The sequence below is a fragment of the Brettanomyces nanus genome, chromosome 4 (genome assembly GCF_011074865.1).
Source record: "Brettanomyces nanus chromosome 4, complete sequence".
Classification (NCBI taxonomy): Eukaryota; Fungi; Ascomycota; class Pichiomycetes; order Pichiales; family Pichiaceae; genus Brettanomyces; species Brettanomyces nanus.
This window is the reverse complement of record NC_052377.1, coordinates 983,314-1,005,414: the sequence shown is the minus strand read 5'-3', so window position 1 is coordinate 1,005,414 and position 22,101 is coordinate 983,314. Positions and strand designations below refer to the sequence as shown.

General features: G+C 41.0%; 14 protein-coding genes across 14 annotated transcripts; 7 read left to right on the top strand and 7 right to left on the bottom strand.

The window, feature by feature from the left end:
• Nucleotides 1-79: 79 nt before the first annotated feature.
• On the top strand, nucleotides 80-1,108 carry FOA43_003692 (uncharacterized protein; the record flags this gene model as incomplete). The annotated part of the gene is made up of 1 exon (XM_038923943.1): nucleotides 80-1,108. The coding sequence occupies one exon, from the start codon at nucleotides 80-82 to the stop codon at nucleotides 1,106-1,108; it is 1,029 nt and encodes a 342-aa protein (XP_038779871.1).
• Nucleotides 1,109-1,126: 18 nt separating this feature from the next.
• On the bottom strand, nucleotides 1,127-1,825 carry FOA43_003691 (uncharacterized protein; the record flags this gene model as incomplete). The annotated part of the gene is made up of 1 exon (XM_038923942.1): nucleotides 1,127-1,825. The coding sequence occupies one exon, from the start codon at nucleotides 1,823-1,825 to the stop codon at nucleotides 1,127-1,129; it is 699 nt and encodes a 232-aa protein (XP_038779870.1).
• Nucleotides 1,826-2,061: 236 nt separating this feature from the next.
• On the top strand, nucleotides 2,062-2,628 carry FOA43_003690 (uncharacterized protein; the record flags this gene model as incomplete). The annotated part of the gene is made up of 1 exon (XM_038923941.1): nucleotides 2,062-2,628. One exon carries the CDS (start codon nucleotides 2,062-2,064, stop codon nucleotides 2,626-2,628), a length of 567 nt encoding a protein of 188 aa, XP_038779869.1.
• A 165-nt stretch (nucleotides 2,629-2,793) lies between these two features.
• Nucleotides 2,794-3,792, top strand: FOA43_003689 (uncharacterized protein; the record flags this gene model as incomplete). Its single annotated transcript, XM_038923940.1, has 1 exon — nucleotides 2,794-3,792. One exon carries the CDS (start codon nucleotides 2,794-2,796, stop codon nucleotides 3,790-3,792), a length of 999 nt encoding a protein of 332 aa, XP_038779868.1.
• A 230-nt stretch (nucleotides 3,793-4,022) lies between these two features.
• Nucleotides 4,023-4,991, top strand: FOA43_003688 (uncharacterized protein; the record flags this gene model as incomplete). The annotated part of the gene is made up of 2 exons (XM_038923939.1): nucleotides 4,023-4,027; nucleotides 4,325-4,991. The coding sequence occupies 2 exons, from the start codon at nucleotides 4,023-4,025 to the stop codon at nucleotides 4,989-4,991; spliced, it is 672 nt and encodes a 223-aa protein (XP_038779867.1).
• A 120-nt stretch (nucleotides 4,992-5,111) lies between these two features.
• Nucleotides 5,112-6,617, bottom strand: FOA43_003687 (uncharacterized protein; the record flags this gene model as incomplete). Its single annotated transcript, XM_038923938.1, has 1 exon — nucleotides 5,112-6,617. The coding sequence occupies one exon, from the start codon at nucleotides 6,615-6,617 to the stop codon at nucleotides 5,112-5,114; it is 1,506 nt and encodes a 501-aa protein (XP_038779866.1).
• Nucleotides 6,618-7,376: 759 nt separating this feature from the next.
• Nucleotides 7,377-8,681, top strand: TPK2_1 (cAMP-dependent protein kinase catalytic subunit; the record flags this gene model as incomplete). The annotated part of the gene is made up of 1 exon (XM_038923937.1): nucleotides 7,377-8,681. One exon carries the CDS (start codon nucleotides 7,377-7,379, stop codon nucleotides 8,679-8,681), a length of 1,305 nt encoding a protein of 434 aa, XP_038779865.1.
• Nucleotides 8,682-9,141: 460 nt separating this feature from the next.
• On the bottom strand, nucleotides 9,142-9,717 carry FOA43_003685 (uncharacterized protein; the record flags this gene model as incomplete). The annotated part of the gene is made up of 1 exon (XM_038923936.1): nucleotides 9,142-9,717. One exon carries the CDS (start codon nucleotides 9,715-9,717, stop codon nucleotides 9,142-9,144), a length of 576 nt encoding a protein of 191 aa, XP_038779864.1.
• Nucleotides 9,718-10,005: 288 nt separating this feature from the next.
• Nucleotides 10,006-10,347, top strand: RPB9 (DNA-directed RNA polymerase II core subunit rpb9; the record flags this gene model as incomplete). The annotated part of the gene is made up of 1 exon (XM_038923935.1): nucleotides 10,006-10,347. The coding sequence occupies one exon, from the start codon at nucleotides 10,006-10,008 to the stop codon at nucleotides 10,345-10,347; it is 342 nt and encodes a 113-aa protein (XP_038779863.1).
• Nucleotides 10,348-10,472: 125 nt separating this feature from the next.
• On the bottom strand, nucleotides 10,473-11,709 carry FOA43_003683 (uncharacterized protein; the record flags this gene model as incomplete). Its single annotated transcript, XM_038923934.1, has 2 exons — nucleotides 10,473-10,979; nucleotides 11,704-11,709. 2 exons carry the CDS (start codon nucleotides 11,707-11,709, stop codon nucleotides 10,473-10,475), a joined length of 513 nt encoding a protein of 170 aa, XP_038779862.1.
• Nucleotides 11,710-12,424: 715 nt separating this feature from the next.
• FOA43_003682 (uncharacterized protein) lies at nucleotides 12,425-15,361 on the bottom strand (the record flags this gene model as incomplete). The annotated part of the gene is made up of 1 exon (XM_038923933.1): nucleotides 12,425-15,361. The coding sequence occupies one exon, from the start codon at nucleotides 15,359-15,361 to the stop codon at nucleotides 12,425-12,427; it is 2,937 nt and encodes a 978-aa protein (XP_038779861.1).
• Nucleotides 15,362-15,752: 391 nt separating this feature from the next.
• FOA43_003681 (uncharacterized protein) lies at nucleotides 15,753-17,307 on the bottom strand (the record flags this gene model as incomplete). The annotated part of the gene is given in 2 exon segments (XM_038923932.1): nucleotides 15,753-15,859; nucleotides 15,873-17,307. 2 exon segments carry the CDS (start codon nucleotides 17,305-17,307, stop codon nucleotides 15,753-15,755), a joined length of 1,542 nt encoding a protein of 513 aa, XP_038779860.1.
• Nucleotides 17,308-19,787: 2,480 nt separating this feature from the next.
• On the top strand, nucleotides 19,788-21,107 carry FOA43_003680 (uncharacterized protein; the record flags this gene model as incomplete). Its single annotated transcript, XM_038923931.1, has 1 exon — nucleotides 19,788-21,107. The coding sequence occupies one exon, from the start codon at nucleotides 19,788-19,790 to the stop codon at nucleotides 21,105-21,107; it is 1,320 nt and encodes a 439-aa protein (XP_038779859.1).
• A 114-nt stretch (nucleotides 21,108-21,221) lies between these two features.
• Nucleotides 21,222-21,949, bottom strand: RPS19B (ribosomal protein S19B; the record flags this gene model as incomplete). The annotated part of the gene is made up of 2 exons (XM_038923930.1): nucleotides 21,222-21,663; nucleotides 21,930-21,949. 2 exons carry the CDS (start codon nucleotides 21,947-21,949, stop codon nucleotides 21,222-21,224), a joined length of 462 nt encoding a protein of 153 aa, XP_038779858.1.
• Between the last annotated feature and the right edge of the window lie 152 nt (nucleotides 21,950-22,101).

Genomic DNA, 22,101 nt, shown 5'->3' with positions numbered 1-22,101 from the left:
AAAAAGATGGTTGTCAAGCAAGCAGCTCCAATTTGCTTTCAACATTTTTTTTCTTCTTGTCCACAATTATCAGGTAGTCATGTTCAAAACACTAAAGACGAAATCAGAGTTGATTAAACTTACCAAGCAGATCATTCCTCCACTACTCCCCACGCTCTACAAAGGACAATGCGGTAAGATAGCTATCATTGGAGGATGTGAAGATTACACAGGCGCACCATTTTTCTCTGCACATGCAGCAGCAACTCTTGGATGCGACTTGACGCATGTTGTGTGTGAACTATCGGCTGCTACGGTCATTAAAAGCTATTCTCCTGATTTGATGGTGCATCCATACTTGAGAGATAGTGCGTCATTAAGAAAATTCAAGGCGGAAACTAAGGCTGAACCAAGTACAGCAGCTACAGAGGCTGACTTCGAGATCGAATACATCACAAAGCAAGTAATGCCTAAAATCAATTCGATATTGGATAGAATTCAGGTGGTGGTGGTGGGTCCAGGATTTGGAAGAGATAGGATCATGCTTCTCACACTTCAGTACATCCTTGAAGAAATCAAGGCACGCAACTTACCGGTAATTCTAGATGCAGATGCCTTATTTTTGGTGTCGGAAAAGCCTGAGGTCATTTCCGGCTATTCCAATGCCATTCTCACTCCGAATATCATGGAGTATAAGAGAATTTGTCACACTATGCATATTAAAAACCGGGATAATACGAAGGAGGTGCAAGAATTGAGTAAAGCCTTAAAGGTGACGATCTTCCAGAAGGGACGTAACGATGTGATTATAAATGGCGATAACCTCATCATCAGTGACGAGCGCGGATCCAATAAGAGAGTCGGTGGACAAGGCGATTCGCTTACTGGCATGATTTCCACATTTTTGGCATGGGGTATGTCTGCCTACAAGAATAAGATCTGGCCCGAGTCGAAAACATCGCAACCGCAGCTTGATGATGAAGGAATTATGATGCTCGCATGTTTTGGAGGTTCTATTTTAACTAAGACTAGTGCCAGAAAGGCATTTGCCAAATATGGAAGGTCTATGCAGACTACTGATCTTCATAAGTATATTTCAGAGGCGGCCAAGGAAGTTTTTAACGTTTAAAGAGAATAATAGTATAAATCAATTATGTTTGTATGCCAATCCAATAAACTTACGTAGCTCCTCGTACAGTTGACTGATGGTCTCCTTAGAATAGTCCTCTGCCTTTGGTTTGAACTGTCCGAGAGGAACGTTAGGAGACTCGATCTTTCCAGTCATGAAAGCTCTCATTATGGCCTCCTCTTCAGCAGTCTCTGGCAACAACTCATAGAAGGAGCAAAGATCCAATAGAGCATCTGCGGATAGCTCTTTGAAGTCTTTCAAAGTGGCCGGATAATGAAGTGCATCCGTAGCTGGGGCACCATCTGCGTTCGGCATCGGTAATACAGCATCCAAATCTTCAGTTAACTGCGAGTTTGTCACTCTATTGATAGATCTCTTTTCCAAAATTGTCAATTGGCCTTGCAATTCGCCTACTAATTGAACCAAATCCTCGTTGGTTGCAAAATCGGTCGTATCTGCGGTGGTGGTGGTGGTGGTTGTGCTTCCACGACTACTCTGGGCAGCCAACACTGACTTAGGATCTGGATTTGGAATTGCAGAAAGTTGTTGTCTAGATTGTTGAAGTTGTAAGCTCAATAGCTGTTCCGCTGTTTGTGTAAGGACTTTCCTTTGCTTGCTTAGCTGAGCCTTCAACTGATTGATCTGATCCTGAAGTGAAGCAGGTTCAGCGCTATTCCCATTCTTGTTGTTGTTTGTGGATGTTTCTTTATCAGTCATTGTTCAAAAAAGAAAGAGTAAAACAAATGAAGAAGAAACCAAAATCACTAAACGCCTGATCATCAAATCAATTGACAACTCTTAGGGCATCTTTGCACCGGATTCTTGCCCCACACAAATTCACATGTCTCGCGCATCTCATGATCCGATATTTCTTGACATCAATTTCCCAGTTTTTTTTCAAATAAGGATTTCCCCCTTCTTTTGCTTATTCCAACGGTAGCTTTCTTCTATTTATGTCACCGAATCCTCCTTTGTTTGCCCTAGAGGACCAATTGGCCCTCTACAAAGAGTATCATTTGAATCCTATTAATATCAAGATCCACCTGGTTTGCATCCCTCAGATTCTGTTCAGCGCATTTGTTATAGCTTCTTATGTCTCTTTTTCCGATTCCAGTAAATATTGCAATTTAGGTTGGACTGCCATTGGAGTTTATGAGTTGTATTACCTAATTTTGGACTTGGAAGCTGGCCTTATTGCTGCTCCATTCATGTTCGGTATTGGAATTTTCAGCAACTACCTTCATGAAGCTTATCCTGCTGAAACTGCCTTCATTATCAAGTTTGCTCTATTCATCCACTTCTTTTCCTGGGCTGCTCAATTTTATGGCCACTTTCATTTCGAGGGTAACGCTCCTGCAGTGTTTGATAATTTCGTTCAGCCTTTGATTCTAGCTCCTTACTTTGTCATTTTTGAATGGATGTTCATATTTGGTCACCGTCTAGATTTGAAGAAGGCTATATTCAGAAAGGCCAAGGTTCTTCTTGATGAGCGTACTAAACAGGGAGCCAAAAAGAACTAGTCTTCTTGTTTTATTATTTCTTATTTATTGATCCTGTATCTTGTGTTATGTAATAAAGTATGAATTATGTTTAAGGTGTTGGTGGTGATCTAAAAAAATATGTAAGAGCATTTGCAGATCTCTTTTTTCCTTAATCATTTCACTTCCTCCTTCATCTGACTTTCAATGAAGGTTTTCTCCAATCAGTTTGATGTTGATGGAAAAGTTGGTATCATCTCCGGAAGCTCGCAGGGCTTGGGATTGGCCATGGCTAAACAGTTATATTCCAAAGGTGCTAGTGTAATTCTCATATCTCGATCAACTGCGAAATTACAAAAGGCTAAGAAATCAATTTTAGGTAGCTCTGTCAAAGTTCATAAAGATCAATTTGTCCAATATTTGGCTGCGGATCTTATAGATTACAATTCTGCTTCTCAGATCCTTCCATTACTGGACGAATTGAAAGTGGAGAAGCCTGATTTCCTTATCTGCTGTGCTGGCGCTGCTCATCCCCAGTATTTCCTCAATATGACTGGCAAAGACTTGGACTTTGGTATCGACACGAACTACAAGACATGCGTAAATCTTGTTCAACTTGTTGCCAGACGAATGGTGGATGAAAGTACTTCCATTGGTGAAGGTGGTCTCATTTCAGATATGAAAACCAGTATGGGATTCAAGAGTTCCACCATCAGACATATTGTTTTGATATCATCAGAAGTGGCCTTTTTCAGTTTTATTGGGTATGCGGAGTATGCTCCTGCAAAAGCTGCCATCAAGGCATTTGGAGATGCCATTAGACAGGAACTGGCACCATACAATGTGATGATTCATGTAGTTTTCCCTGGTAACTTTGCCTCAGAAGGTTATGTTGAAGAGAATAGGACGAAGCCTGCCGCCTGTAAGGAACTCGAAGGTCCTTCCAGTGCAATATCTAGCGATCGATGCTCGCAGCGGATTGTGAAGGGTCTTGAGCGTGGCCAGGTGTACATTTTTACTGATTTTATGGGATGGTTACTCAATTCCTTTAGTCTTGGGATCGGACCAAGAAACTGGGGAATTTTCCAAGTGTTCTTTGCTTTGATTGGTGCTATGATTGGAGGTATTTTTGATTTCTTTAATCAGGTTACAATCTTTGGATACTTCCGTAAAGAAAAAGGGTTCATCAAGGACAAGAATAATTGAAAACAGTATATGTGTATATGTGTATATTGAGCTAGTTTCAATTTGGGGCTTTGGGTGTAAGTGCTTCTAGCAACTTGTCACTGACCTTATCTAGGTTCAAAGAGTACAGCCAGTTCACTCCTTCTATTATATCGTGATTCCAAATATCCTTGACGGATTCTTTCAATGTCTTTTGCTGATAATATATCACGTTGCTCCTCGGTTCCGCAGGTCTACCGCGGTTCTTTATAATGTTGTTAGTCTTATTGAGCGTTTTCGAGATTTGTTTCTGGTTATTGTGAAATTCAACCGAAGTTAAATATGCAATTGAGCCAGCCAATAGCACACCACTTAAAAATCCGTTGATTCTTCCTCCCATTATAAATTTTAGTAGCAGTTGAAGTGAATAGAAGTTGTGCTAGTGGGATCAGTTTGAGCAGCTTACGAAGCCCCGTGAAGAAAAATATTGTTCTCAGCGCCTCAAAAAACTGAAAACTGAAGGGTCGAAAAGAGTCGAGGGAGCTGTTAAGCAGAAAAAAGTTGTGGACTAAAGAACTGAAGTATCTCCTCTTCTTTTCGTAGCACTTTTCATACCATTCGCCATGACTTTGGGTAGAAATGCTAAAATGCTTAATCATACAATGCGCAACCTAGTGTCATCATTGATTGAGTATGAATCTGTGACGACAACTATGGCCAAAGCCAAGATAGCACAAGGAATTATTGAAGACCTGATAGTGAAAACGAAGAAATCGACGTTGGCGAAAAACGAACTAAAATCCAAGCTTTACGGAGAGTTGTACAATCAAGAGAAAACGGTGCCCAAATTGATGAATGAAATTAGCGAACGATATAAAGAGAGAAACGGAGGTTTCACCAGAATTTTGAAGTTGGAACCCCGTATTGGTGATAATGCTCCTCAAGCACTGTTGGAATTGGTCGATAACGGAATTAGAGAGATGAGATTTTGGTATATTGCAAAGACTGTTGCTAGATTGGAACTTCAAGGTCAGCCCCTGGACAACTTGACCCAAAAGAACGTCAAAGACCTACTGCTATATAGAAAGAATGGAGAAGAAGAGTTTAGAAAGACGGTAGAAATTTGCAAGAACGAATTCTTCCAGGATGATGAAGATCTCAAGAATTTACCAAGAATGAAGAATGATACCAATGGATTCCACAGAGCATTCCATAACTACGAGGTAGTGCCAAGAGAGTAGTCAAAGCCAGCTTTTGAGTAGAGTAATAAATGCGTGTACATAATTTTGATTGTTCTGCTTCTTTTTTTCATACAGTGTATTAAGGATCTAGAAAACAGAAAGGGCAATATATATTATATCTCAATCAGCCTTATTGAAAGCGGTGTTCAACATCTGGTTGGCCTTAAAGTTAAAAGCCTTAGTCTTTTCGTAGACCTGCTGGTAGACTGAAGGTGGCGCTTGTCTATTAAAGGAAATCGTACCATCTTCCTCCAAGGTCACTTTATCCTTCTGTTCCTCTAAAAACTTCTCAACATCAGAAGTGTCCCGATTGAGCATCTTGCCCAAAGATTCCACCGTTATTCCTTTGTATATTTTGGCCACTGTGTTAAAAATAAGCTCTTGAAGATTGAGCATTAATCTTTCACCGTCCAAGTTGCTGATGAAGAAATCAGTCTCAATTAAAACCGAGATCTCATCGACTATGCTACTTAAATTATCGAAATCGCAAGTGACAAACAAGGTTTGCACGAGTTTGGAGAATGGATCTTGAAATTCATAGGTTTCCACGTCGACGGCCCTCACAATATCTCTCAATCTCTTATACTGTCTCATCTGTAACACAGCAACAATTAGATATCTGAGTATCCAAGGACAAGAAGCTTGAATAGTAGACATGTATGAAGAGGAGAGAAGAAGATCAACCATTGTGGATAGGCCTTTATACTTGTCTTTTGCATCTCTTTCCTTCTTAAAGCTGTTAGTCTCAGCAGCTTCTTCGGCCTTTGCAGAAGCTTCAGTCTCAACCTCGGTTTGAGCTTCGTTTTCTTCTTCTGAGTCACCGGCAGCGGCTGATTCTGCGGCTTCTGCGGCTTCTTCGGCAATTTTGGCAGCATCTTCCGCCTTGGCAGCATCAGAAGCGGTGAAGTTGCCGTTAAAAAAGATGAATAAAGAGTAATGAATAAGCCAGGTCCTCTTGTTAAGTTGGTCTAGCGTACTTCCCTGATAGTTTCTATTGTCGATAACTTCTCTCAACTTGTTCAACTCATTTAAGGCCTCTGTCCAAGAAAACGAAATGATCTCCGCAGCCAACTTACCCCAGGTCGCACTAAAGTTTAATTCCTGATTGGTGGAAAGCAATCTGAAATTGTTCAACAAATCAGATGCCATGACATAATCTCCTCGGTTGTATTGGAATTTACCAAATTTGTACAACTCAAAAATCTTCTCATCATCAATAGAGTGGTTCTTAGCCAAGTAGTCTCTGTTATATGACTTGTCTTGCTTTAAATTCTCCTGCACCTCCTGAGACGATAGAATCTCCAAAGTCTTTTTGGTGCTCTCGTTGAGAGAAACTAACTCCTTGTTAATTTTATCCTGCTTCTCCTCAAACTCTTTTGGAAGAGACTCACCAGGATGAAGATCAAGCCATTTCTGTTCAATGAATTTAGTCATGTATGTATCCTTTAGAAGCTGGTACTCCCATTTTTCAACTTCCTGTGGATCATGAGTGTACTCCAAGTTCTCAATCAATGTATAGACCAAGTGACGGTCCAAGAACTTGACAAACTTCTCGGTTAAATCATACTTTCTAGCAATTTCCAACTGCTCCTCAGAGAGTTGAAATCCTGACTGTTCGGATGACATGCTAGGGATTGGAAGATCTGATTCACTGGAGACACCACCACAATAGAGAGGGCACAACAAAGGTTGGAAAATTTTTTATTTCGTCTCCCGTCAGATTAAAAATTTTCAGCGGTGTAAAGATGTATAAATACGAATAGATTACATGTATTACATCCGGCTTATCATAGTTACTGCAGACTCACTCATCAAAGCACGCGGGTGCTCCCGCCTCTCTCCCGGGTATTGTTCGCAAGAAAAATCAAAGGTCAAAAATAAATGAGAGAAGGAAAAAAAAAAGGCTTGCAGCCACTCGCACAGATAGATAGATATGTAATCAACGAGAAAGGAAGGGCCTCAGAGGTTAACTGCTGCTTCCTCGCTGCATAGATCTGTTCAATTTGACTGGGGACAATTCTCTAGGGATTTTTCAAAGCATCGTCTGAGGAATCATCGTTGACGCTAATTGAACCATTTTTTTGGGGGGTGGTATTCAGTCCCAGGATAGTATACATCTCATCCTATTTCGTCATATTGAGGGGCTTAATATTTTTTTTTCTCTGTGAGTTGACAAATATCAACATTTGTGTTTGTATTTTGTTCTTCTGATATTGTACAAGTAACCCACTGGTGCGATTTCGTTCAATTCAGATCTCCAAGCTGATTTCATCTAAGATAGGTAAACTTCTAAAGTTTAAGCAGCAGCAGAAGAAGCAGCCGCAGCAGCAGCAGGAGCAACCGCTTCACAAGCAACAAGAGCAGCAATCGGAACGACAGTTATCTATGGAAATCTCTCTAGAAAATCAGCAACAGCAAGAAGTGGAACAGCGCAATCAACAGCCGCAGCAGCAGCAGCAGCAGCTTGTTCAGCCTGTTCAAATTCAGCAGACCACCATGCAATACCAACAAGATGCTCCTTCATTCATACCATTGGGTGAAGAATCTAAGCCATTAACCGCAGTTAACACTGGTTCCAAGGGGATTGAAGCCTTAACGGATACTCAACGTCAGCGTGTTGAGTATCTTCAAAGGATACCTTCGTACCAAGCCATTATACAACCAGAATACAAGGATCTTCAGAAGGCAATGGGTAGTGTTTCCGTGCTTCCTAGCAGACCTTCTTCTTCTAAAGGTAAGTATACTTTAAAGGATTTCCAGATGTTGAGAACTTTAGGTACAGGGTCCTTTGGCAGAGTACACCTTGTGAGATCAGTTCATAATCACAGATATTATGCCATCAAGGTCCTTAAGAAGGCGCAAGTGATTAAAATGAAGCAGGTGGAGCACACAAATGATGAAAGAAGAATGTTGAAGTTGGTGGAACATCCATTTTTAATAAGAATGTGGGGTACTTTCCAGGATTCAAATAATCTCTTCATGGTTATGGATTTCATTGAAGGTGGCGAGTTGTTTTCCTTGTTAAGAAAGTCACAGCGTTTCCCCAACCCTGTGGCCAAATTCTATGCGGCAGAAGTCACTTTGGCCATTGAATACCTTCATTCTCATAATATAATATATAGAGACTTGAAACCTGAGAATATTCTCTTGGATAGAAATGGACACATTAAGGTGACAGATTTCGGTTTTGCAAAAGAGGTGCAGACCGTCACATGGACACTTTGTGGTACTCCTGATTACATTGCTCCGGAAGTTATCACTACTAAGCCATACAACAAGAGTGTCGATTGGTGGTCTTTAGGTATTCTTATCTATGAAATGTTGGCTGGTTACACACCTTTCTATGATCAGACACCTATGAGGACTTACGAGAAGATTTTGGTTGGCAAGGTTTACTATCCTTCTTATTTCCATCCAGATGCCGTTGATCTCTTGACCAAATTGATTACTTCTGATTTGACTAGACGATTGGGTAATTTGCAAAATGGTGCTGATGATATCAGAAACCATCCTTGGTTCAGTGAAGTTGTATGGGAGAAGTTATTGATGAAGGATATTGAAACTCCTTATGAACCTCCAATTACCGCGGGTGTTGGTGATACCTCCTTATTCGACAGGTATCCAGAGGAGCAGATGGATTACGGTGCTGAAGGCGAAGATCCTTACGCCAATCTTTTCACCGACTTCTGAGTTGTAGAAGAGTAAAAAAGCTCTGCAGGGCTACCTGCCAGCCGTTGTTTGTTTTCGTTTTTGGTATATATCCCTTATTTTATTTAAGAGTCTCTTTTCGTTCATTTATTTCTGTTCCGGCCTATTCTTTTTATCTAAGTCTAATTGAAGTCCGCACTGTCTAATTGGGAAATTGTTCCGCGCACTAGGGATTGAAAGAGGGCTAGCTATCTTGTTGATATCATGATGTCTTTTCTACATGTTCCCTAAGTCCAAAGAATGGCCCAGTTTCTGAGTCCAGAGAAATTGCACATATTACTACCAACCCAAAACACCGCTTAGATAAGAGGACTCGTAGGGTCATAATAGGTAATGATAATAGTGAAAAGAAAACACATAGCCTTAATTTATTATTGTAGTATTTTAGACAATATGTATATATATGTACATGCGAAAGAATAAGAGAAATGGTCTATGACGTTCACTCCAATGTGACCTTAGCACCATGCTTCTCCAAAGTTTCCTTGAACTTTTCCGCGTCTTCTTTAGACATATTCTCTTTCAAGATCTTAGGGGCACTTTCAACGAGTTTCTTGGCCTTAACGAGAGACAAGCCAAGTTCAGATTTCACCTCCTTAATGACTTTAGCTTTAGACTTTGGATCGAACGACTCCAACTTCAAGTTGAATATTGTCTTCTGTTTAGGTTCCTCTTTGGCGATATCTTCTGCAGCTTGTGGTGCAGCAGCACCGGCAGTGCCCGCCACTGGGAATGCAATGTCAGGAATGTCCAACTTAGACTTCAATTCTTTGATTAGAGCAGAAGTCTCCATCAATGTCAATTTGGAAATAGAGCGAACAATCTCAGCAATTTTTGAATCCACTGGAGTATCAGTCTTCTTGGAATTTATGCTAGAGGAATCAGTAGAGGCATTGGCAGCTGCACCATCAGCAGTCGAGTTCAATCTGATTGCAATTGAAACTGCCGGTATCATGCATGATCTTCCGGAGGAAGTCCTTAGAAGAGCTCGAATGGACTGTTTGAAAATCACAGACATTTTAAAAGAGCTGTCGCAATTATTGAGCAGGAAAGTCTGAATGAACAAGTTGCAAACACTCAAATCACCTATTCTCAGCCTAACTTCTGGTTTTTCTACGCTCACCAAGTCCCTCGGCCCTCTAAATGAAGAAAAATTTTCAGATATCTAAATTGACTAGGTAAGCGGCATAACCTTCGCGTACAGTCCGCTAGACTTCTACGGTCTTATATTGCACAGGTGGATGGAAGTTTGCATTCTTCAACACCCACAAGATTGTTTGCTTCTCTCGACTTCCCGTCAGTAATCATGTCGTTCAGATTCTGTGCAGAATGCAACAATATGTTGTATCCAAGGGAGGATAAAGAGCATAAGCGTCTTCTCTACCAGTGCCGGAATTGCTCTTACTCTGAGCTTGCTGACAGCCCTAGGGTGTATAGACATGAGCTCATCACTCATATTGGTGAGACTGCGGGAGTTGTGGAAGATATCGGTTCCGATCCAACTCTTCCCAGATCTCAGAAGACTTGTCCAAAATGTTCCAATAAGGAGTGTGTATTCTTCCAATCACAGCAAAGAAGAAGAGATACCAGTATGGTTTTGTTCTACGTGTGTCTAGAGTGTAAGCACGTGTTTAGAAGTGATGAGTAGATATAACTAATGCTCATTCTTTTATTTCTCCAATCCCCAACCTTTGTATAATAGATATAGTTTTGTATAAAAATACAGTTTGCATAGAACACCCACCAATAAGAAAATATAATTAACTAGAGAATTCATTTGTTATCCCAATACATCCGATTATATGCTCCATAATTGGCATTCACATTGATTCCAATCCCACTTGATGTTGGCTGCAAATTGCTACCGAGTGCCGGAAGTAGTATCCTATTCGTACCACACACAATACTGCTCCCTAATCCTTTATAGCCTGTTGATATGGAGCCGGGCACGGTAACGGCAGTGCCATTCTTTTCCTTGTTTCCGCTATTCACATCAGAATTAGCATATAAATAGTTCAGGGATGTGTTATGAGCAGGCGAATTGGTGGTAGATGTTGGAGAGCTGGTCCGGTACCTATTTGCCGAGTCAGATGAATAATTATTATGAGCATTCAAAGTTTCTTGAAGTATGGTCAGCACCTTTTGACAAACAACCTCTTTTGATTCATCTGGTATTAACGAAGATGTACTCAGCTGAACCATGAGTTTGTTGACATCAAGCTGAAGCATATTCAATCTCTGCTGCACATCAGATGCTGATTCCGGTAGCAATTTCGATGCCTGAAAATCTCTGCTGTTAGAGCCATTTGAAATACTAGTTGTTGCTATGCTTTCATTGAATGATGACAGTCGTGGAGAAGAACTGCGAGATGTATTAGAAGTATTGGAGTCCGATACTGAGAGTTGTGGATTACTCAAAGTTGTCATACTGCCCGGAATAGGTAGTGAATATTTGCCTAACGTTCCCTGTTGAGTTTGAGGAGGGAGTATCTGCGATTTAGAATTTGCTGTTCTTGTAAGATTTGCGCGTGGTGTGTCACTCAAAAGGAGTGGTTTCGCAGAATTGAAATTCAACCTTGATGTGAAAGAAGTAACACCGTTTATCGCAGACGAAGGAAATAGTGGCTTCGGCATGCTAGTCAGGCTTGGAAATGAGGAAATAGATCCTGCTGGTACCGTTATTCTCCTCTTTTTTCCTTCGGGACAGCCTTTAGTTGTAGAAAAATATCCTGGAGGCAGCAAGGGATGGTTATGATGATCATTTACAATAACAAGTGACCACTGTTTAGCTCTGAGAGAATAGTTTGCTCTAATTCTAAATGGACAACTCGTTTTCTGCTTCTTATTGCCAGCGTTGCCGCCATCTTTAGATGAGCCCCTGGTACTGTTTTTGCATTTAAACACCACTTTGGAGTCATCCGATCTCTCGATGACAATATTAATTCCTTTTGTAGCAAGTTTTTGCTGAAGCCATGGCTTGATAGACTGTCTGCTCATAAAGAACTTGCATTCTAACAGTAGTTCAGTGCTAGAGACCTTATTGTTGTTATTATCATGGCTATGTGACTCCGAACCTGCTTGAGGAGTATGATTAGGAACCGTATCGGGACCCCCTGATAAAGAAAGCACTGGAGAAGCACTGAGAGCGTTGTGCAGATGTGTGCCCAAAAGGGGAGCCGAAAGCGAACTAGACAGAGAACTGGACAGAGTACCCGAAAAAGAGCTAGATAGAGAACTCGATAAGGAACCCGTCAAAGTACCTGATAGAGGTATCATTGAACGTGGAGGAGCGTCCAGTTTGTTCATTGGCCTTTAGTTTGTGAATGCAAAGAGATAACAAACAGATGCCGATCGTCAATCTCGTCTACACGAGGAAAAAAGGGGGTAGATATAAAAAGTGCCCGTAACTAATTGGAATATACCGGGCCTCTTACCTTCAGAATTTTTCTTGTCGGACTCCTAAAATACAATGTAGATTTCTTACTCGATCGGAGCGGATGTTAGTTTAACCGAGAAGAGAGACCGGCGATTTTCCCCACTTCCAACAAAAACGAGAGAAGGAAAAAAAAATATTAGCGCTCAGCGCTCAGCGAGCGCTCTAAGTACGGGAAAAAATGACTTGGTTGCTCCGGCAGAACTGAGAACGGGGCCGCGAATGAGTTTCCTACGCGGAAGACTTACAATTGTCGGATATAAGATCTCTTTACATTGTATATTATATTGATTTAATATCTTTTCCTGCTAGGTCGGGCATTCTTGGCTTTTCTCTTATCCTTCAACTCCCTTTGCTTTCTAATATCTTCTGTACTTTTAAGTTCGTTCTCTGCCACTCCTTTGGCACGCCAGCCCTTAACACTAATACCTCTGGCCGTAGCATTTTTGACCTTCTCCACCTGTTTGGTGTAGTCGTCTCTAGCTCTATCTGGGAGTCTTGGAGCTCTCTGCTGCTTATGCATATATCTTCCATGGACTTTCCGGCCAGAAAGAGGCTCCGTTGAAGATGCCGTGGTAGCTGTCTCCATAGATCCAACTCTAAAATCATCTATCTTGTTCTTCTCTTTCCATTCGTCAAACTTGCCCGATCTGAAACTGGCCGGAATCTTCTGTCCATTTTCTCCCATAATGTATCTTTTATTATCCTGATTCTTGACATATTTCTTCTTCTTCTTGTCCCACACAATGTTCTGCTTTTGACCTGTCTTACTCTTACCATCGTCTCCATTGATCTCAAATGCCGCATCTTGAACCTGATTTACAAATCCACCACCAACTGAAAGCTGCTGCTCTTGAATCGATGAAGTTGGTGCATAGTGAGAGAGGTAAAAGTTCGGATCTCTATAACTAGACTGGCCAAGTGCTCTTCTCTTCTGTCTCTTACTTATTTTCTGCTCTTCCTCTAATTGATCTGCGTCCTGGAAATTATTCATTAGTTCCTCTTCTTTAACATCAAATCCAACCTCCATAGCTTCATCTTTATCCTTCCCTTCTTTGTTCCGTTCTATTTCATCCTCAAGCCTATGCGTTAGTCCCATCATCCTTTCCTGTTCCAGAAGTTCTCTTTTCTTCTTCGCACGTTTCTGAATAGGCGCAATCTCACGCCGCCTCTTAGCCATCAAATCAACCAAGTAATCGTCTGCTCCAGCAAACTCAAAAACGGTTTCTTTGTGCCTTCTGTTCTGGAACTGTGCAAGAAGTATATCCTTTTCTTTCTCTTGATTCTTTCCAAACAATAAATTCTGCTCGTCCCAACCAAAAACCAACATCTCCTTGGCCCTGCGAACTGCATCTGCAGATGCTGGTTGTCTTGTTCTTTTGATCATCTTCTCTGCTCTCTCGCAAACATTTCTCTGTACAGTCATATCGTAGTGACTCTTCATTATAGTGTCGAATATCTCCTGTTTTTCTTCCACATCAACTCTTGGTCCGCTTCCCAACACCAATCTCGAGGTATATGACACTTTTGGTTCTGAAAATTCATCAAGGACTCCACTATGCTTCTCCCCCCATCTGTGCTTCAGAATTTCAATCTTCTTCTCCTGCATCGTTGTAAGTAAAACTTTACGGCCTAGAAACACCTCTAAATCTAGTAAATAAGGAAGTTCGGCTTCACTGATAATGGAATAAGCCCATCCACTATTACCAGCACGAGCAGTCCTGCCGACACGATGAACAAAAAGTTTCGATGACGTTGGAAAGGAATAGTTGACCACATTAGCTAGAATAGGAATATCAATACCACGCGCTGCCACATCAGTAACCACAAGAATAGAGCAAATTCCGGAACGGAAGGCCAAAAGCTGTCTTTTTCTGGCATGCTGGTCCAAAGAACCGTAAATATATGCCACGCAAAATCCCGATGATTCTAGAAGTTTCGTTACAAAGTCAACATGATGCCTTGTAGGCACAAATACAATGGTAGCGTGCTTGCTCGGAAGCTCGTTCGCCCTTGCTGACTTCACTTTAAACGAATGGTTGCGGCTTCTTTTCTTATTAAAGTCATCCCCATCACTTTCATCATAATCTACGCCTTCTCCATCCCAAGCAGTTAACTTTCTAAGATCTTCTAGTTGTTTCTTGGAAGCAGACGGCATTTTGATAATTTCTTCGAGGATGAATAGTAAGTTAGCATCACGTTCGTTCTTCTTTGAAGAAACAAAACACATCTGTAAATTCTCTGAAATTTTAGACTCGGCATCAAGTCGAACCAAAACTGGATTGGTAAGTCCTGCCTTGGCGAAATCAACCAAGTTTCTAGGTAGAGTAGCAGAAAAAAGAAGAGACTGGCGTCTATCGGATAAAGAAGCCAAAAGCTCGTTCAACTGTTCGCTGAATCCCATCTCAAACAACCTGTCAGCCTCGTCATACACTATGTATTCCACAGACCTTAAATTTAATCTCATCTCCACTTTCAAATGAAGAAAACGACCCGGTGTAGCCACGACTACATCCGGATTGTTAACCATAGCACCAAATTGGTCTTCAAGGGAGTCACCACCAACAAGAAGTAATATGCGAAGATCGACTCCTCTGGCAAACTCGTTCAACTGCTTGTAAGTTTGTGAAGCAAGCTCTCTGGTGGGAGAAAGAACCACGGCACGAATACCAATCTTCTGTGAATGCTGCTTAAGTTTCTCCACCAACGGAAGCAAGAATGCCGCTGTCTTACCAGATCCAGTACGTGCCATACCAACAACGTCCCTATCCCCCATTATGAGGGGAATTGTCTTTCTTTGAATAGGAGTGGGTATTCTATAACCTTTTCGCTTGATGTTATTGAGCACCTGTCTGCTGATGCCAAAGGATGCAAATGTTCCCTTTGATTTCGCCTTGGATCTAGCTACTTGCTGTTTCACCGAGAGAATGAATCTGGAATCATCACGGTCTTCTTTGTCCATGTCATCACCTTCCTCGGTTGCTTCTAGTACGGGAAAAGAGACAATAGCTGGTTTGGAAGTCTTGATCCTTTTATTTTTTTGTTTTTTCTGTTCTGGCTCCTTCTTCTCTTCGTCCGATGAAGGAATAATCTCGTCTTGAACCTCATAATTTTCATTTGTAGATAAGCCTTCTTCGTCAGAGCTATCGGCATCATTGTTCAACAAAGGATTGCTCTTCGTCACAAGACTGGAAGCAATATCTTCTGTTCCACTATCACTATCTGACATTTACTATTACTGCTCTTGTTTGTTCTCAGAGTGAACCAGTTGTATGAAAAGAAAATAATATATTTTATATAACAAACGTTTCGATGCCCTGAAATAAAAATGGCTCAGAAAATTTTTTTTTTTTTTTTTTTTTCAATTTTTCAATTTTTATTTTTCAGATTTTGAGATTGAGATCTCGTAAAATAAAGGGAGGAACCCCATCAACAGCTCAGAGATTTCTAGATGGTCTTGAAGGACACAGTTACGAAAAGTCAAATCAAATCAAATCAAAAAATGATTCACTATTGAGCAATACTGCTTAATATAATTCTATGATAACTGTAACCATCATAAATTTCATTATCGTGTAATTGTGCCGTCTCATACCCTATAGAAATCCCTTTTACTAATATTAGTTCAAAACCCCCACTTTAGCGTCTGTAAGGATGATACCCGCCACCTCTTCGTCCTCGTGTACTACCACGGTGGTTGTGGGTTCCTCTTGGCCTTGTGCTTCCTCTGCCATGGCGACCTCCGTGGAAGTTTTTAGGGCCCGATGGTAATTTTGGTGCGGCTCTTTCTTGAGGATTTGGCACTTCATCATCTTCATTGTTATCTCCACCCGTTGCTGGTCCTGAAGCTTCTTGGGACTGTGCTGTTGTCATGGCGGCAGCTCCTTGGAAGTTAGAGCTTGGTTCAGGTGAAGCCGAACTTCCTCCGTTATCATTAGCAGATGAAGATGCATTCATGCTTCCACCACCATTTTCTCCCTCCTGCTCAGCATTCTCACCACCCTGTTGACCCTGCATCTGTTGCATTTGCATCCAGTATTGTTGCATCTGTTGCATCTGCTGCCAGTATTGGGCCATGTTATTTTGATTATAATAGCCTCCCATTTGCGAATACTGATTGGCCGCCTGTTGGCCCTGTTGAGGTGCAAATCCCATACTTCCATAGCCCCCATAATTCTGCCGTCTTGGAGCCTGCTGGTTCCTAGGCTCAGCTTTCTTGATCTCCATCTGTCTGCCGTGGAACATCACATATTTTTGACGAGTCACTCTATCAACTGCATCTGCGGAATCATAAGTGACAAAGCCGTAACCACGAGATTTACCTGTGTCCTTGTCAATCATAAGTTGAGAGTCGATAATATCACCGAATTTCTTGAAATACTCGGTGAATTCATCATGTGACACATCCGGAGCCACACCACCAACGAAAATCTTACCGGTCTTCTCCTGCTCTTCCTTTGGAATTGCCCTCTTTGGGTCAATTAGTTTACCATCTAAAATGTGCTTCTTTTTTAGCACCTCATCAACACTCTTGGCGTCTTTGAATGTTAAAAATGCAAAGCCTCTAGAACGTCCCGTGGCGGTGTCCCTCATGATATGCAGCTCGGTGACCTCTCCATACTGATTGAAGTAATTTCCAAGCGAGTCTTCATCGGTCTCCCAGGTTAATCCACCAATAAATAATTTTCCCACATCTTTACCCTCCATATCTGCCTTCACCTTGTCGTGAAATCCTTGCCTGGCATCATATTGCATAGAGCCAGATTGCTGTTGCTGTTGTTGTTGAGGATACTGCTGCTGCATCTGCTGCATCTGTTGTTGCATTTGTTGTTGCATCTGCTGCATCTGCTGTTGCTGCTGTGGTGTTCCGTATCCTGGGTTTTGACCAGCAAGCTGGGCCAGCTGATTGGCCGCAGCCATGGCGGCGGCAGCATCACCTTCAACAGGAGGTGGGGGAGGTATTGCTTGCTGATTCTGTAGTTCCTGTTCTGGCTGTTGCTCTGTAGGAGGTGGAGGAGGTGGTGCCACGTCATTCTGAACGCCTTCTGTTATTCCGCCCACCTTTTCAATAGGTTTCTCGTCAAGCTTGGCATCAGTCTTCACAGCATCAGTCTTCGAGTCATCCTCATAGATGTCGTCGAATAAAGCCTCGTCGTCGTCAATGTTATCAGACATAGCGTTAATATGTAATGTATATAAGCTGTCCAAATTATTGAGATCCTTTTATGAAAGATCTCAAGTTATACTTTTTCTGTGTTAGAAAATATCAAAATAAAAGGGATAGTAATATTAAGAATAAATCCTATGGTTAGATAGATAGATAGACAAATGCTATATACTATCTAATGGATATGTAGTGATATGAAATGTAGTAGTAGTGGTCTTGAGTTATTTTTCCTCAAAATGAATCCAGTCTCTATGAAAACTTCCAATTGTAAAATATATGAGCAGGAACAAGCAGTAGAATGATTGGATTGCTTCAATTGTCTTACTCTTTAGTAGCTGTTCAAGAGGAGGCTAGCAGACATGAAGTTGCGACCCTCATTCTGTTTCCTTCGCTGCCGAGCGATTAGTCTGAGTTCTGGAAAATTTTTAGAATCCGGGTAATATGTCACAACATCCTACATTGTGGTAAAGAATATTCAGTGCGGTTGGGAAGCTCATCTACTCTGATATAGAACTTGCTTTAAACCTAGTTTGTATCTTAGATAGCCTATTATTCTTGAATCTCATAATTTGAATTTAAGTTGTTATGGTTAACACTTAGTTTTGAAATAAAAATGGCAGGGTACAGAAGGACAATAATTCTAGGGAGATTCCAACCAGATGTGAGCAAGGATTTTAAATCAATCTTTATCGAAGTATCTAACTTTTATTTATAATAATTATCCAGAGAAAGAAACAAGGGTGTTTGACTCTCCAAGTAGACTACAAGTATGATCAATCGCTGCAGATATTGGCAGTAGAAAACCCAGATATTTGTTGTTAAGATCTGATCGGCGTCTCATCCTGCAGCAAAGGCGGAGTGGATGTAAAAAATAAGGACTACAAAATTCAAATTTCGTGTTTGGTCGCCCACAACACTACTCAGTCGAACTCTTGGCAACTTAACTACAGTTGATCGGACGGGTAACGGTGCTTTCTGCCAGATATGATCGTAGCCGTCAGCTTTTAATTACAGGCCATTCTGTGGTGAAAAACATGACCCCAAAAAAGCCAACTTTGGAATTGCTGGTGAGATGCACTGCGGGAAGCTGTCGGAGCTAGGGATTAGCCGTTATACGTCTATTTAACTAGTGTATAGCAAGAGGGACCGATATGAAATCAAACGTTGTACACGGAGTATATACAGTCTAGGATAAGTGTTGCGTAATGAAGAGGCGGGATGCACCTACCGTTAAAGAATTGAACTTGCTTATGGTATCTATTCCTATTGCCATAATTAGAGTGTTGTAACTGAAGAGTATTACAAAATTTACAGCCCATAATATATTAAGATTGAAAGGTACAAGATATTAAATTAGATCAATAAAAGCGTTCTAATATGTTTAACCTGAATGAAAAGCTGGAAGCATACTTTTTACTATTCTTTCAACTTGCCACCCTGATAATTGATAAAAACGGCCACTTCCAATACGTACCGTACGAACCTTTTTATTCCTATTTGTCTATTTTGATCAATATAATAAAAAATATAATTATATAACATTTCTATATTCATTATATTCTAGACGTGAGTAAACCTCAAAAAAATAGAACATTACTATTATGATCCTTTCCCTGATACAAGGTTCAAAGACTCTCGAGATTATCACTTGGCCAAAATGTTGCAGTAGCTAATCTAGAGACACTCCTCTTGATTGGACCCCTAAGAAAAAGAAGAAAAAGAAGCATGCAGCATAAGAATTAGTCCTTACTTATATGCTGGATCGTTACCTATTGATATTGTTCAAATATAAGGTTCTCAGGTGGTCCACGTAATTTCAGTTTAGCGTCTTATTTAAGCCAAGTGTCAGCTTTAAGGACTAATCATAGTGAGGTGTACTAAGAGATGTATTATTATAAAATCCTTTGTCCTTCTGTTTATGTCCGCGCTTAAACTCAACTAATTCTCAATTAGGCATCTCACAAACAATATTATGAGATGCAGACCAAAAAGTTAGAATGCGGAATTACCTTTTGTCAGATTCTTAATCAAGCAAAAACAAGATCTCTCTTTACTAGTACGTTTTACTTATTAAGTACAGTTTCCAAGGTCATGGATCAAAAAAGGATTCCTCTTGGGAACGGGTTGTCTCAAATTTTGCCGATCATTTGATCCTTCCTACATCATTGGCACCTTTATATTGCACTTTTTCACAACCACTGCGTTACGTGGGTTCTATCCTGACTTATCATAACAATGCGACACATGTGCTTTTAAGGTAGATACTTACTCATAGAGGTTGGAATATTAATTGCCATCATCTCAATCAATCGCGGTCCCATAATATACCAGATAGGTTGCGACCCTGAAAGCCTTGAGATAATGTACGTTTCGAATTTATGCATCATATAATTTATGCACGCGCGTCAACCATAGAAAAACTTCATCAGGGATTTTTCAATCATGTATGGATCTTAGACCAAGCATTTCAATGAGCTCATTATAGACAATGAAGGAATACCTAATATATCTGGCTAACGCACATCCCAATTTTCGTAAGGCTGAATTAGAATCCTTGGCTACGCTGAATAATGTGCGGGTGGATCTTTCATCACATGATGAATCATCTCCTTTCATGATTGTTCAACTAGAAGATGACGACGCTGCTAGGAAGTTAGTCGATAGAGCTGTCTTGACAAGAGGCATATACGAACTTTGGGGTAAGGGAAATACTTTGGAAGAGCTTCACAGCGATGTGAAGACTCGTTATAAAGCACTCCGTGAGCCGTACATGAATTCTACATTCAAGTTCCAGGTGTTGGACTTTCAAGGAGCCAGGAAAAGCAAGAGGAGACACCTTCAGATTATCGATTCCTTCATGTACTTGCAATTTAAGGGTAAGGTTTCCCTTGAGAATCCACAGCAAATATTTACTATTCTTCAGACATACACTATAGATAAGGACCTCTGCCCTAGAAAAGAGCCAGATTATTGCTGGTTTGGGAGGCAGGTGCACCTCAGTGCCAGATCTCGAGGTGTAGTGGATGAATATGAGATTGCCAAGCGTCCATACTATGGAACTACCACTTTTGAGTCCGAACTATCACTCGTTACATGCAATCTAGCATTGGTTCAGAAAGGCCAGTTAGTGCTTGATCCATTTGTCGGCACGGGATCATTCTTGTTGGCATCTGGTTATTTTGGTGGCTACACATATGGATCGGATATAGACTTCTTAGCACTCAAGGGAGGGAAACCCGAGCAAAAATGTATTAAACGGTTGAAAGATAACTTCGAGCATTATGGCACCGAGAACAAGTTTGGTGATGTTCTTTGTATGGACTTCACAAATAACGCTTTGAGAAAGAACTTAAAAATCGATACTATTATTTGTGATCCTCCCTACGGCATAAGGGAGGGACTAAGGGTTTGCGGAACGAATGACATTGCCAGTGCTGAGCTCACTATGAATAAGATTATCTGTGGTGAGAAGGCTTTCTTGAGGAAAGATTACGTTCCACCGAAGAAGACATGCTCTTTAGACTTTATGTTAGATGATTTGTTGAAGTTTGCTAACGAAAGATTACCTATTGGTGGTCGATTGTGTTTCTGGATGCCTGCTGCCGACAACGAAGATATTCCTACGTTGATCCCACAGCATGAAGGACTCGAATTAATACACATCCTAGTGCAGCATTTCAACATGTGGTCCAGAAGATTACTAGTATATGTTAAGAGGGACTCGAGTTATCAAGGAATAACTGTAACTAGAGACCAAAGGAAGCACAAAAACAACTTCCGAGAGCAATATTTCAATAGATTTAAGTAACGACCCCAATATTTACTAGAAACGTGTACATTTGAATAGAACCAAACTATAAAAGTATAGAATCAGGGTAAATTTCACTTGACATTTATATTATATTAAACTGGATGTGGAAACCTACTCTTCGTCTTCCTCGTCGTCGCCCTCAACAAGAGCCTCACTGGTTTGAGCGGCGATACGGTCCAAATCTCTCTGACCATTTTCGGAAATCTTTCTACCTCCCTTTGAAGAAGCTTCTAGAACACCAATCTTCTCCAAAGCCTGCACAACTCTTCTGTTGACAGATCCAGAAGCATCAAAGTGCTTGGCTGGTCTGAAACCTCTATTCTTGGCACCTCCATAAAGCTTGTTCAATTTACCAACACCAACCTGCTTTCTCAAGTAGACATGTCTGGCGACAGAAGCAGCTCTCTTGTAGAACCAACCTTCCTGATCTTGTGGTGGCATTTCATTGCTGGCACTGGTTTTGACCAACTCAACGTAGGCTGGGACCTCCAACTTACCCTGTCTTTGCAAGAACTGGGCGTAGGCGTCAATGAATTCCTGAGCAGGAACGTCTCTATAATAAGCATAATGTTAGTATAAGAAAGTCAGAAGGGAATAAATAAAACAGTTGGATGGAAATCGAAGTGCCATGCATTAACCCTTGCTTGTTGATATTGTGCTGTCAGGATTGACATCCGCTTCTAAATTAGCGTGCCTTTCGTCCTTCATCCTGTGTCGAGAGGTGGTGTTGCACGCCTATCTCTTCCTGATTGAGTTCCTCATATGGCTTAAGCATCTGATTTCATTTTCTCTTGTGTTCCATTCTTTGTGAATACATACCTAACAGTAACACCGGACATATTTGTTGTTTGTTAAATATATGAAACTGTCAGTCGATAACTAGAACAACCAAAAACTCTAGGAGTATTTTAGCTCAGGTTAACAAGAGCTGAAAAACTTTTCAAAAACTTTTCCCTCCCTCGCTTCTCCTTCCTTGCAGGGTGAGCTGGGG